The sequence below is a fragment of the Mytilus edulis genome, chromosome 8 (assembly GCF_963676685.1).
Source record: "Mytilus edulis chromosome 8, xbMytEdul2.2, whole genome shotgun sequence".
Taxonomy (NCBI): Eukaryota; Metazoa; Mollusca; class Bivalvia; order Mytilida; family Mytilidae; genus Mytilus; species Mytilus edulis.
In genome coordinates this window covers 11,123,701-11,139,168 of record NC_092351.1, presented here as the reverse complement: position 1 = coordinate 11,139,168, position 15,468 = coordinate 11,123,701, and the positions used below count along the sequence as shown (strand labels likewise).

The following is a 15,468-nucleotide window of genomic DNA, read 5'->3' as shown; positions in this document are numbered from 1 at the left end:
CTTGTTTGCTTGTTTAGTTTTATTTTATTTTGTTATTTGTATTTTTTTTAAATTAAAATTTTGTTTTAATAGGCTTTCTTGAAATGATTACATGCTTTAATGTTCTAGTCCTTATGTTCGAAAAATTGATGGGAAACGATGATAGTCCGTCGGAAGGAGAAGACAAATGGCTGACCCGTGTTAAGAGAGAGCCATATCTCTTGCACGTTAAAGACACCTTGTAGATTTCGAAAAAGAGCAGGCTAATGCCGCTTCAAGGCAGCACTCGTACCCGCAAAGCGGAAAGGGATGAATACAAGTTGCAAAACTTGTTTCCCAATCAACTATAAATAAATATGTTTATACTAATGATGAATGAGGCAACCGAAAAGGTACACCGTGTGCTCAGTATACGAACTGAGGAATATTTTATAATAATGTTTCTGATGGAGAAAAACATATGCCAATAACAAAAAGAAATATCTGATTGATTTACATTTGCTTTCATGTTTACAGAAAAAGTATCATTAATCAAAATACAATAACATTGAATAGAACAATACAGACTAGTGGGACATCCAGGGACAGCTAACCTTCCCGGGAAACCAAAGGTTATTAGCGGTATACTACTGTTACCTTTATTTATAAGTTGTGTTTGTATACGTGTTGATCAATCTTATGTTTTCTGTATCTTCAATTATAGCGATTTGTTGACTATACTGTTTTCATAACGTCATTATGTTCATTCTGGTTTCCGATTTTTTTCTTTGATGTTAACAAATATTGTGGCTTTTACATGAAGGTTCATTTTTACAACAACAAAAAAACGTAGCTCAAAAAAGATAGTCCTAAGGTAGATAATATTGTTGTAAAATCCTATCGTTATGTATATTCGTAGTCAATTGGCTGGCTAGAGACACATTCGACCCTTATTCATTTATGAATGCACGTTTATAAACTATTATTTTATAGTCCCACACCTGACGCTTTATCCCTGTCAACCTTACCCTGCGCTGCATGGTTACTATAGTCATGTCAGATTTAGATAAGATTCAGTTCACACTGGAGGTCAATTTATACTTAATACCCATCTTTAAGAAAGATACATAAATTACGTACACCTGAATTCGTCTTTTCTCGTTTTAACATTCCTTGACATTCATTTTACTTGCCCTGTCATTTGTCATATAAGTTTCAATCTCTATCTTATATTTCTTGTTCCTCCTGTAAATCAGAGGTTGTCGTTTATTACTTTATTTACTGTACACCATATTTGTTTTTTTTTGTTTTTTTACATAAATCAGACCGTTCGATTTCTAATTTGAATTGCTTACATTTTGTTATGGCACGATATTTTATATCTAGCTACATCTATATATGTATTCTGGTCTCATTGTTGATGTTTTCGGCGTTGTAATATTACTAACATCTACTTCATTTTGTCTCTGGTGGATATTATAGATCATATCTCATTGGCGACCAAACCATTTCTCCTCACTTTATATTGTTTGAATTCGGTCCAGATAAAAAGCAAAGATTCTATAGCCACCAGTTCATCAAAATACACTAAACAAACTCAGAGGCTGAAAGGGGGCCTACATCGCTAACCAGAATTGAACGATAAAACACAAGTTTGAATTGGTATTTGATCTCATTTTGTATCTTAGTTGATATATTGGATTTGTTTTGGTCATTTTTGTTATATCTAAGTTGATATATATTAGATTTGTTTTTGAGCTTACCATTGAAATCCTATAGTAGATATTCTTCATCCATGTAAAATGAAACCGACGACTTTTCATAAAAAAGCCTTCGAATATATTACTTTGCTTTAAGCGCAAAGGGTACAGAATTGAAAAGTATATGAGAATTTGATAGCATCTAGGTCTTCCATGATAGACTTCGAGCAAGCATTGTATCAGTGTAATGGGCAGAAGATTCCCATGATTTTAATCTATAAAATGATATCAACGTGAACTGGCCGTATAGTTGAATTCAATAGCTTCGATGATGAGTATGATCCGCTGCTGCAATAGTTTTGCCATCCTATCAATAATAAATGGGAATACATATACTACTACTTTAATGTATGTACCTAGTTATAGAAGTGTTGCAAAACATTATACTATAGAACCAGAGTCAAGTAATTTTGAAAGCCTTGATCCTCAGATCGTTTCACAATAACAGTTTTGTATATAGTTCCTGCTAAGTTTGACTGTCTAAAAAAAACAGGTCAAAATAGTTTACTCTGAACGACCGATAATTGCTTTTGTAATATTTTTGGTTTGGTGGTTTTTTTTATGAGAAAACGACGGGTGATGCATGTGAAGCAGGATCTGCCTACTCTCCCGGAGCACCTGAGATCCCACCTAGTTTTTTGTAGGGTTCGTGTTGCTCAGTCTTAAGTTGTCTATGTTGTTTCTTGTGTTCCATTATTTTTCTGTTTCAAGCGGTCTTTTTCATTTTTAGCCATGACGTTGTCAGTTTATTTTCGATTTATGAGTTTTTCTGTTCCTGTGGTATCTCGTCCCTCTTTCGTCAATGGACTTCGACGTGCTCGTTTGCTTCATGTCTGTCATATTTGTTTTAGTAGAATAGTTTTGTTTTATTTAAGCCGTCAGTTTTCTTGTTTGAACTCCACATTATTCGCTTCGGAGCCTTCGATTGCCGGCTATACGGCATCTCATTGTGGAAAAATGGCAATTGCTTACATCCACTTTTAAACTCTGGTGAATAGTTGTTTCATTGGCAATCATACCATATTTGGTGGGGTTTTTCTACGTAAAAGCACTAAAAAACAAATTGTACCGTAATAATGAGTGTACACAGTCACTGAATGTAAGCTCAAGGTACCAAACTTACTAAGAAATCTTAATCATTACTTATTATACCGGTATTTCCTTTTTTATGTTGTAACGTTACACTACTATTTCGGGCGAGAGTGATGTTTGACGCCTTTTTAAAAATGGTTTAAACCCGTCGCATTTGTTTTCACCTCTACAAGTCAGGAACATGTTATTCAGTGGTTGTCGTTTGTTCATGTAGTCAATAATTGTTTCTGGTTTCTAATTTTTTATAGAGATTATACCGTTGCTTTTCCTGCATGGTTAAATTGTTTTACACTAGTCATATTGGGGCCTTTATAACTTGTCGGTGAGAGCCGAGGCTCCGTGCTGAATGCTGAAAGTCTCAATATAATTGTTTATTTGTTTACATTTTGTGACTTTGATGGAGAGATGTCTCATTGGTATTTATACCACATCTTCTTATTTCTATATAATATACATATCAATGTTTAGCTACAATAATCATACTGGATTTGTAAGGCATTTTAAAAACGTAATAAAATTTTAATAATAAACAATAAAATAAAACAATAACAAATACAATATTGCACAAACTGGAAACTTTTGTTCCGCTGTCTCTTTAGAGTGTATCACCTAAAAGAATAAAAGAAAAAAACTAAGATGAAGAAACAAAAGAAAGAGGTTGCATTACACATGATCAGTTTCAATTTATGTTTATTTGAAATCAATGCCCGTCAACCATTGATCCCGACTCGTAAACACCACTTTATATGCTGTATTTTCTCTTACTATTTGAATTTAATACCAACTACATGTGTTTAATTAGCCAGGAAACAATTAAGGTGCTAATGGGGATATTGATTTATCATTATAATCTGAAAAATCTCAGATGCAAATGCATATAAGTATGTTTATGTTTTTTATGTTGATGTTGTTTGATGTTTCTAAATAGTAGGCAGTTAACTTGTATAGCATTTTGTATGACAAATATAATGTATATAAATGTCAAATGCAAGATGACAAAATAGAGACGATTCAAGAGACCCTTACGTTTCGTCGTTTTTTCAAACGCTCGACCTAGCTTACTCATGTTTTGCCATTCGAACGAGGGAGTTTTAAAAGCGCTACCGAACATTACAAATTTTCTTAATATGCTCTGAACTCTCAGTTGTATAGTTTATCCATGATATCTACACATCTACTAAGAATGAAAACACCTCAATTCAGTGCTAAGATACTTTCAGTGATTAACGTTTATTTTTTTTTACATTTCTTCTCGGGGACTATTAACTCGTGATTTATTCGAACATTTACTATTATAGACAAGATCATACTAGTGTTATCTGCCATTTTCATTATATGAATGCATTACTTTTAGCATTGAACAGATGTGTATTACCACGCCTTATAATATACTTTGTCAAACACATGATTATGCATCACCAACTAGTATGTCCTTTTGATGTCACGTGTAGCGATGAACGTCTAAGACAATCTGGTCTCTTGATTCATTTCTTGATAAATAGAATCAGAGAAGCGAAAAATCTAAACGACTTCTGGGATGATACAGTCCATTATAGCAATACACATGTGTCGGATTTTAAATTATATATAATTTACTAAACTTAACCATAAAATAATAACTTTACTGTCTATTTCTTAAAACCAACATTGATTAGATCAGTTTCATCGATTATTTGTGAATTTAATACCCATCCTTTCAAATGTTATAATGACATGGAATGATTCAGATATTTTGTCGTGCGTGTTGTAGATCATTTTCCTTAGTTTTCAGAAACTTATTTCGATTAGTATGCACGTATTCTTGATATTTGAAGTATAACGAAGATGCCTTTAAATATGCTTATATGAAGTCGAAGCAAGAAGAATATAATAGCTTACCGGAATTCGTCTGTTGATCTGTATACGGCATTGTAAAGTGGCTGCCAGCTGCTCCTATATTAATAAACAATACTTTATTAGTATTATTATTATATGAATATGAAGTAAACAGAAGCAAAAAATAAATTTCACCAAAAGATTGGCTACATTTAAAATACTATTGGTACCAGTTTTTCTGCACCAGATGCAAATTTCAACAATATATGTTTTCAGTATCGCTCCAGTTTACAGGAGTACTTAGAATTAAACAGGTTAAAAAAGCCAATGTTTGCTGGAAGTTATAATTCTAATATATAACCGATTTAGATTATATGCAACATACTTCCGTGAGTCAATTTTTAATAAAAGGGTGTATTTCACGTGTTTCGTATATTGTCTATATTGATTGATTATTAGTGTCCAATGGAAATATTTCATGGAGACAGAACGCTGTTTGTGTGTTATTAGTGCATTAAATACATATAAACATACCATAAGCAATCTTTCATAGTTGCATAGATGTTATCTATGAAAATGATTTTGGCAGATACTTTGAATTGGTTGTGAATCTCGCTGGTCTCGCTAGTCTCATGTAGAGTGGATTGTCGTAGTTCTTCTTTACATGTGATAATTCCACCATACGTCAGTAAAGATGATGTTATCATTATAAAGTTATTATTGATAAATAAAGTTCAATGACGAAGAAAATACAGAAAAAAAACCTGGTATATCATATACAAAAATATAGGTCTATCAAAAGTCATCTTTTATCTTCTTATTCATCACCTGAAATAGAATTAAATGAAAAACTAAATATGAAATATGTTTGTATTGATTTGTGTAAAATTTAAAAGTGATATTGTCAAAATGTGTAATTACGTTCGTTCGCCTTGATAAACATAAAAGGAAAATTTAGTAAAGACTTGAAAAAGTCACTTTCATTAAGATAGCGTGTCGATAAGGTTCAAACAGAGCCTCTAAGATCAAGGCAATATTAATTCTGTAGACATTCAAAACCAAATTTTACAGAATTAACTTTTGACGTTTAGCGTCAATAAACTTCAAAATGAAAAATTACTGTCCTTCGAGATTTTAATTTGAATATTGGCGTCAAATTGGGATTGGTCAATGTTTTCCCCATATTTGTTAAGAAAATAAACTACACAAGTATATCCCTAATATAAATACATCATGAAAAATTATTTGATTATTAATTACAAAGTCCTTCGTAAACCTGAATAAAAATCCGGTATATTATTTGTATAACAAAAAATGGAGAATTTTGTCTTATTCTATTCGAAGTACAATTCCTTAAAATAAAAATAAATTTTCTTTCATATCTATAGTGACCCTACAGTCTACTATCGTTAAAGAGGTCTGGCGTCGGTCAAAGTATTTTTTATATTTATCAATATTAAATCTTCATCTTTATGCCAATTAATAACTTTTGGGATAAAGTTAAAGATCAAACACAATGATAAAACACCGTTCATAAATGGATAAAAAAGAAACATTATTTTGTAGATGATGAGGATCGGTGCATTTTCTATAAATTTATCCATCATTAATATAAAATAAAACCTCGTTAAGATCGATTTGACTATGAAACATCGTTATTATCACTTCAACCCATGCCATTAAAATTTTCTTTTCATGCGAAAAGTGAATGGTTGCTATTTCTGGTCGTTCCTGTTTATCCAACTCCCAGTGTTAAAATCATTAGACATATTGTAGTAAAACTTGGGTCTCAGGATCTTTACTATCATCAAGTTTCCATAAATACGACGGTCGATACTCAATTTATAAAGCATAAAATCACAAAATTGGTTCGCTTATCAAAATGCCAAATGTTCGGCAGTTTAGAACAAATAAAGTTTGATATCGGACAATCTGTAGAAATTATTTTATATAATATTAAGTGATACGTCTTCTAAAGGTTCTGTGTGTTTCATCTATATATGAGGAAATCTGTTCAGGGGAGGCAAATATATATACATTTCCAATCGAAGATGCAAAATTAAAGAGGGAAAAAAGATAAACCCATTTTTTCAAATATCTCCATGGGAATACGTACAGTCATCGAAAAGTTTTAAGAAGTCGTAGTTGAATTTGATGCTAAAAAAGGATAGTATCATATAACAGATTATGATACAGGAGGCTAAAACTCGTCATGAAAACAACTCCTTCTAATCGAAAATGACCTATAAGTTTACCTATCATCAGCTTTTTGTCATATTGATACTGGTACATATCGGCTGAGCGTAGGGAACGAGTTTTATAATCTGTTTCACATTAATCTGCTTCACATTGTATCGAGCAGAATACATTTTTTATGTGGGCTAATTGATTTTATATAGATTTCTAGGAGGTTATGATAACATTTACTAAAAGCCCAAATGAACAATGACTCTCAAGGACAAAAACCCGTGTTTTTTAGTTCAATAATCAAATAGTGTATAGATTTATAACAAACAAATAAAAATAACAAGATTTACAACAAGTTAATGAATGACAGAAAATCACTATTGTTATTTCACAGGTGTTCTAGAATATACTTGTGGTAAACTTTATCATATTATTATATTTTATCAAATAACTTGATAACGATGATGCAATATCTATTCAAACTAATGAATTAATTGTGTTACAACGGTACATCTTATTGCTATGTTTCTCATTAATTGCCTCGTTTTCATTTTGTTCGTTAGTGTGACTATAGAAAACAAACAAACTTGATAACAGTTTGTAAAACATGATCAAAAGACCAGACAACATAGTTACATAACTGACAAAAGTATATCAATAATATATTTTCCAACCGACACAACAACAAAAAATCCAAGGAGAAAGAATTGTAAAACAATCATCCATTCTTCCGTATGTAAGCACATCAAAACAAAAATGTAATTGCTCAAAACCGAACTAGTATTTTTGCTTTTGCTCTGTGTTTAAAAAAAAATGAGTTTAGATTGGGCGTTACAAAGATAAAACTACGTCGCAGCTCATTGCGGAAATTAGCCAAAACGCAATTGTGATGTACAGCTACATCTATCAGATGATATGTTTTAGGTGATGTGATGGTTCTAACTGCTTGCAGTGCCACATAGACATTCGTCAATAAAATCGTTTAGTTAACAAAAATATAACATGCAAAAAATGGGTTTTGACTCGGTGGCGTTCAACTCACATCTATATTTGGGACTAGTCAGGAATATGACAGTTGTATTTCATTCGTTTGATGTGTTTGAGCTTTTGATTTTGCCATTCGATTAATATCTTTCCCTTTTGAATTTTCCTTGTAGTTCTTTTACTTTTTATTTATCCTTTTAAATATTGATATTTTATTCCTATCTAAATCGTTTAAAATTAATATTGTTCTGCAAAAAACAATCAGTATATATACGCTATGCACATATAGCGCAGGTAATTGTCTCAGACAAAAATTTCCTTTATACCTTAATATCACACATTAAGGTATAATATCAGAAAAAAACATTCTGAGACAAGTGCCTGTGACATATAGGCTTGTTTGATATAATCCCTGATACATTGTATATCACGATTCATTTGCATTATGCATTTATTTATATGAATTTTAAAATCGATCTTGAAAACTGATTGCATAGATTGAATGTGAGTAAATACTAACACTGTAACATAAATATCTGAATGGTAATGTAAACAAATCTCATCCTTTCTCGTCAATAGACAAATCCCTGCAACAAATCCTGGAACAGTGGCCATTAGAGTAGAAATCAATGCGCCTAATGGCCGCTTAATACCGGGTTTGTTTGTCGATCATGTATTTATCAACAGAATTTCTCTTTATACCATAATAGTTAAGGAACTTCAAAGTAAACTTACAAACCGGAGACATTATATTCATAGCTTTAGCAAATCCTTTTTAGTATTGTGTTTCAAGAGATGCCTGTTTATAACAATAATGGGTATATTGTTTGCGCTTTTAGTTTTTTTGCTACTTCTTTTTTGTATAGTTATCGACTATCACATTTTTGTATAGTTTTTAAACGGATGAATTGTTCAAACATTAAACTGTTCAAATATAGATCGTTAAATAAAAAAATAAAGTAGGCAGAACACACCTGATGACGTTTCACGAACTTTTTGTTAAAAATAAGCATCTGTCCACGGTTGAGAATTACAGCGTCAAATCTTTTTTTCATAATTTTCTAGACATTATTTGACCTAAAACAGAATAGGTATCGAATAATTCACCGCCTCAGTGGTTTTGTGGTAGCGTGTTGGCTCGACTGTAGAAGGTCGGGGTTCTTACCCCAGAAAAGTCAAACCACAAAGACTTTGACATTGGTATTTGTTGCCTCTCCGCTAAATACGCGGCATTAGGGAGTAAGAGCAAATCTGTTTGGCTCGGAGACAAAATAATGTGTCCTGGCAAGGTGGCATATCTTTAAATCCGGCACAGCTCCGGCTCTAGTACAACGTAGTGGTGAATTCTCGTCCTGACAGACGAACGGTCTAGATTATTTTACAACACCTGAACTGATTTTATATTTTATACATACCTTAGCACTGACTAGCCTGCCAATGAACTTTATTCTTCTGTTTTGTTGTACTGGAAAATGTGGAAAAGGGTTCTAGGTCACGTGGTAACGACTGTCCTGTGTTCCTGCTGTATTCACTATCTGCCCAGTCCCAGATTTCAACAGAATCTGATATAACTTCCGGTATCACTTCATCAACAGATACCTAAAAATGTTATTTAATTGTAATATAGTCTGTTGAAATGGTGGAATACTAAGACTTTCTACTCAATAATATACAAAACCTAAAAGTTGTATATATGCTAAGTTGATTTAAAATTCTTCATAGTCAAAATGAAAATGTCTTTAATGTATTTGGTCTGTTCTTTTCTACTAAAATTTTAAAGATGCATAGGTTTTTCTGAACAGGTAGGATAATCAGAAAAGACCACATAACGTGAATCTTGGCTCGTGAATGGCCAACAGCAGACCGTGTTTACAATATATATGGGTAAAGCCATAAAGGTGCTAAGGAAAGTGTGGCATAATGATAATGAATGATGAATGATGAAAGATTTTGATATCTTTATCAATTCACATCAGATTGTTTGCAACCATCTAGAATGACTCATAGTGTACTATTTCTTTTCATTTGAAATCGTTCAAATGGTCTTATTGTTTTGTAAAACTGACTTTTGTTGCCATTTGTTTTAATTTGGAAGTTATGTATTGGCAGTCTCTTGTTTTAAATCCTTTTATTAATATGTATATGTATACCGTTGTGAAACAACGACTGAATGCGAAAATTTTGGAACTTGTAACTGGTTTGTAGATGAGGGATTACATATTTTAATTTTAACCATGAGAATATTAAGCTTCAGGAGGCATTACTATAATATTTGCACCAGTGTTATATTTTGAAAGAAAATTATATGAACTATAATGAAACATTTTGTTGGACTAATAACATGGGAAATCCATAGGTACAGGTTGTGTTTATCGTAAAAATGTGTTGAAATTGGCAAAATAATGTAATTATCTAAAATCATTTTGTCAAGTTGTCAAACTGTTATCTTGTAACAAGAAAATGTTTTGTATGGCGACAATATGTAATTAATATACATAATAATGATCAGAAATTGGGGGATTGAACACTTTGTTATATGTAAAATACAAGTAATTTTGACAGAAGCTGACAAGGCAAGATTTAATTCAATAATTAGGGTATATTTTACCTATCCCATTACATATTCTCTTGTTACAGTCCTAATTCATTCAATAACTTTTCAATAAATAATTATGAGAAATGGGTTTGAATCATTTAACAACCCTGAAAATATACACTTAGCTTTTTTTTATTAAACTATAAATTGTATTTTTTATTTCTTTTTTAAAAACCATCACTGACGCCCTTCTAATTTTTATTATGAGCTTTTTTTTTCTACTGCAGTAACGACTAAAAATCGAGATAAATTGTGTGTCTTTTCTACATTTTGTCATGGATATGGAGTTGAAATCAATAAGAGCTTTTCCTTCTTATTTTCCGTAGTGGCTGTGTCAGATATTTTTTTCCATCATTATATTCCTCTTTAGCTTGATATTTAATAAAAAGGACTAGATAATTTTTACTGAAGCTTGTATTTTTAACTGAACTAAAATTGTACAAAATTAAAAAAAAAACAGATTTGAGTGTCTGCCTTTATTTTTTCCCGTTCTGTATTTAAAAAAAATCAGTACCAGTGATGATAGCAACAGACAGAAACACAACCTTTCGTAATCAATAAAATTTCATAGTGCATGAAATGTCATAAACCTCGGAGCTTCTTCACTTATCTTTAAAAACATAAAATAGATGTTCTAAACGAAAATCGATTATTACATTCATTATTCATTGCAATAAATAGCGCCACACTCATTCGATAATTTTTTTTTCTTCCGAAAATCCTCAATTTTTAAGTCGGATTCTAAATTTAATGACTTATTGATCCTTTATTTATTACTCAGTTTATAATGAATCATACATGTATTATCTGATTATTATCAATTTTATTGTAAATGAAGTTTTTTTCAATTTCAGACGACAATAAGTTGGGTCTATTAATCATTATAAAAACATGTTATTCAAAAACTTAAATCTTTTCCCAAAACATTTTATGTTTCATTTCAAAATATTTATCTGAATTATAAAAAGTGACAAGTTGTTAAGTCCTAGCCCACAATAAATTTGATCAAGTTTACTCCATAGGATTATTGTTGTATCAACAAATACGTTACAACTCGTACAAAAACGTAAGTTCTAATAAAGATTATAAACTTGAAATAAAAATAAAAGTTAATCCTCACCACTGTTGTGAATGGTTTCTTTATAGGATTAGGTTTACTGGACTGGTCATTTCTCTTCAGGGAGTTGGTACTTGATTTGTGCAGGATGCCTCGGGTACACACATCACCGAAGCGAATATCGGAACCTTCGCTGTCCGTCTCCAGTGACGAACAAGTTGTTACACTCTCTGCTATCTTTTCATGATGTTGACGTTCTTTTCGCTTGATCAAACAAATCGCCAAAACAATTAAAACTGATAAAACAATAGTTATACAAGATATCGCAACTGCAATGGCAAAATATTTTATCTCGCTTTCTGATTGACTGGCCGCCACGGTTGCTTTATCAATTATAACTAATTTTACACTTCGTTGATGCTCTTGTTCGCCGTTGTCTACCGCAGTTAAAATGAGATCATAGGTCCCAATGTCTGACTGGTCAAGTTGTGATGTCACTGAAAACTGTCCAGTATGAGTATTTAATTCGAAATTTTCTAAAATGTTAGAACCATTCATAATATATGAAATATGAGAATTAAAGCTGCTATCGGGGTCGTATGCTTGAATCGTTGCTATGACAGTATTGGGTAAGGACTGATACGATACTCTAATTTCATCTGTTTCCTGTCCTGGAAAAATGAATATAGGAGGATTGTCATTTTCATCCTGAACGTTGACAATTACTGTTGCTGTGCTACTACGTGATGGCGAGCCTTTGTCAGATGCCATTACAGAAAATGTGTACTGGGCTGTCATTTCCCGGTCAAAATACATCGTTGTTAATATTGTACCATTCATCAGTACTCTGAAGGGAGGGGCTTCACTGCTCATGGGCAATAAAGTGTATTGTAGTTCTGCGTTTATACCACTGTCTGCATCAACAGCCACAACACGACCAACAGAAATATCTGGTGGACGATTTTCTGGTACCGTAAACTGGAATTCCGATGGCGTAAACACCGGGTCATAGTCATTGGCATCAAGTACAGTTACTTCCACCATAGCACTTCCTGTTAAAGGTTGCGGTTGACTATCTGTAGCAAGTACTTTAAAAGTAATAGTTGGATAAGTTTCCCGGTCTAAAGATTGCTCTACGTAAATAAGTCCATTCGTACTATCTATACTGAATATATCTTTGTAATCCTCTGCAAGCTCTAAGCTGTACCGAACGTTCTGGTCTGCTGTGACGTCATTGTCGTTTGCATGAACCTGAACTACACTTACACTTTTTGGTCCATTTTCTTCAACGTTGATCTTATACAAAACTTGTGTAAATACAGGTGGGACATCATTAACATCAAGCACGTGCAGACGAAAACTGGCAGACGAACTAAGTCTCGGCGATCCAGCGTCACTGCACGTTGTTACAATTTCATGCCATTCATTGATTTCTCGATCCAAACTATTCCCTAATACTATATTGTATTCGTTGTCTCCTTCAGATTTTAAATAGAAATGGTCGTCGTTAAGAGTACACGTCACAGCACCATTGTAACCACTATCATGATCAGTAACTAAAACTATTGCCATGGTAATTCCAATGTTAGCATTTTCGGAATATTCAATATATTCACCGTTGATTTTCGACGATATTGTTGTAACCGTCACTTCCGGTGCTGTATTGTGAGTATCAAGAACGTGTATTATGACCTGAGTCTGCGATGTTAATGGCGATGATGCCTTGTCGGTTGCTTCCACGATGATTTTAAACTGTTTGCTTTCTTCCTGAGTCAATGATTGCGTAATACGTATATCACCCGTTTGTAAGTCAATCTTGAACAATTTAAAAATGTCTGCTGATTGCAAAGTACTCAACTTGTATGTAACTTCGCCATTTGAACCTTCATCCGGGTCGTTAGCATGTACTTTGAGAATAACGGTGTTTACGGGAAGATCCTCGTTGATAGTAATATTATAAATAGATTTTGCGAATTTTGGTGCGTTGTCATTAATATCGTTTATTTGAACATTTATAGTAACTGAGCCTGTTTTAGGCGGAACACCGCCATCTACTGCCGTGATTGTCAATGTAAATGAATTGTTTATTTCTCTGTCGAGATTTTGATTAACTTTAAGAGTTACCTGGGTTCTTCCGTCTGCGTAAAATTCTGTTTCAATTGCAAAAGGCGTGTCGGTGGGTAACAATTGGTACTGCTGAACTGAAAATGTTCCATGATCTCTATCATCAGCGCCTCCTTTCCAAGCGGAAGTACCTAATACTGTGGCTTCCGATAGTGCTAGATTCACTACCTCTGACGGAAAAGATGGCGCATTGTCATTAATGTCAAGAATATTAACGATGATGTTAATTTTTGTAAAGAAATCGCTAGCAGAGGTATCGGCAGCTACCTCAAACTGTAATATACAAGTATCTGAATATCTACATAATTCGTCTCGGTCTATTGTCTTTGTTGTGTATAAATCACTTGTTCTTTCATTTACTGTGAAGAACTGAGCATCAGGATTGCCACTACTAAGTAAATTATACCTTAATGATTCAAATTCGGCATCGCTTGATATTCCAGTGAAATTTCTCAGTTTAGCGCCGTCCGAAATTCTTCCTAAATAGTAATCTGTTCCCTTCTCCTCATCAATAGCGTAGTTGACAGGTACTCCGTTACAGTTTGATATCATTAACACAGTTAGTAATACTGATAAACACTTGGAAGACATCGTTAAATTACATGATCGCTTCCTCAGATGATACCATGTTATCGTTTCGCCACTTATGTGTTTCACAGGTACGGACTGACAATTCTCATTTTCTCTGTAAATTATATTTACTTTTCAGATAAAACACTTTGTCAATAATCAACAGTCGGATAATCCAAAGTTCTAATCATATTATATACTAGATAATCCTTTTTACTTTTTAATCCGAGGATTTTCCCCACATTTCTTCTAGTAGAATTTGATACCGACAATGACTTGTTTATAGAACGGCTTTCAACTTTAAAATCACACAGGTCCCTTTAAAAGTATAACTCGATGTACTGTCGGTAGAAAAATAAATAAACTCAGTATTCATCAAATCTTCGCTTGTTGTCCTCTGTATTGATGCATGATACTACCTCTATTGAATGTTCTACCTGTATTTACAATCAAAATCAATGCATATCACTAAGCCCCGCCCATCATACATCCGGTATCCAATCAGATTTATCGATTCACTATTCATTAAAAGGTGCATTATAGTAATAATAGCAAGGAAATGTCGTTTTGTATGTTTTTTACTGACTACACTTATTTTCTTTTATATTCACCACGTTATTATACTAAAATTATTTGCTTATAATACTTGTCTATAAATATCAGTTTATTGGCCCGTTTTTTCATTTGTATGATTTTCGCAGTATTTTTGTTTAAATGTTTGCGTGCATTGAATAATTTTCTAAAACGTTCTAATTGTTGTAATTTTAAATTTTGCCTTCACTGGGGCGTTCAATATTCTATTGATTCACTCACAATTCAACATGGAAATTAAAAAGTATTCTGTCGAACTGAAATGAGTATTTAATAATCATAAATAGGCAAACCAAGTGCATTATGAAGGATAACTTCTATTTACTATTTATTATTTCCAGTTTTATCTTAAAAATTGTTTTAAAAATTTTAAAATAAATGAAACTCGTCAGCAATCTGCATAATTTAAAAGTTTTCAAGTTGGTTAAATCATCTCTGAGGAGTAAAACAAATGGAAATTGATTTTAAATTTTTATATATCATATCATAAAATATACATTTTAGATCACATGAGATATTATTCATATTTTCTGTATATTTCTTAGGTTCATTCAATTTCCCCCTATTATTCTTACATTGCCTTTATAAATTATTTATTTAGAAAAAGAATATATATATTTTAAACTGTGTTTTGTTCAATAGTTCGGTCCACTCTTCCTGCAAAATTGATATATATACAATGAATGAGTGAAAAAAAGTTGGAAACTGAGGTGATAATTTATTGGTTATAAATA

The 15,468-nt window shown here is 32.4% G+C and overlaps 1 protein-coding gene across 1 annotated transcript; it reads right to left on the bottom strand.

The window, feature by feature from the left end:
- Positions 1–3,308: 3,308 nt before the first annotated feature.
- Positions 3,309–14,603, bottom strand: LOC139484785 (protocadherin beta-3-like). The gene is made up of 5 exons (XM_071268749.1): positions 11,513–14,603; positions 9,212–9,395; positions 5,160–5,453; positions 4,689–4,742; positions 3,309–3,419 (listed from the first exon to the last, which is right to left on the bottom strand). The coding sequence occupies exons 1-2, from the start codon at positions 14,162–14,164 to the stop codon at positions 9,213–9,215; spliced, it is 2,835 nt and encodes a 944-aa protein (XP_071124850.1). The 5' UTR covers positions 14,165–14,603; the 3' UTR covers positions 3,309–3,419; positions 4,689–4,742; positions 5,160–5,453; position 9,212.
- Between the last annotated feature and the right edge of the window lie 865 nt (positions 14,604–15,468).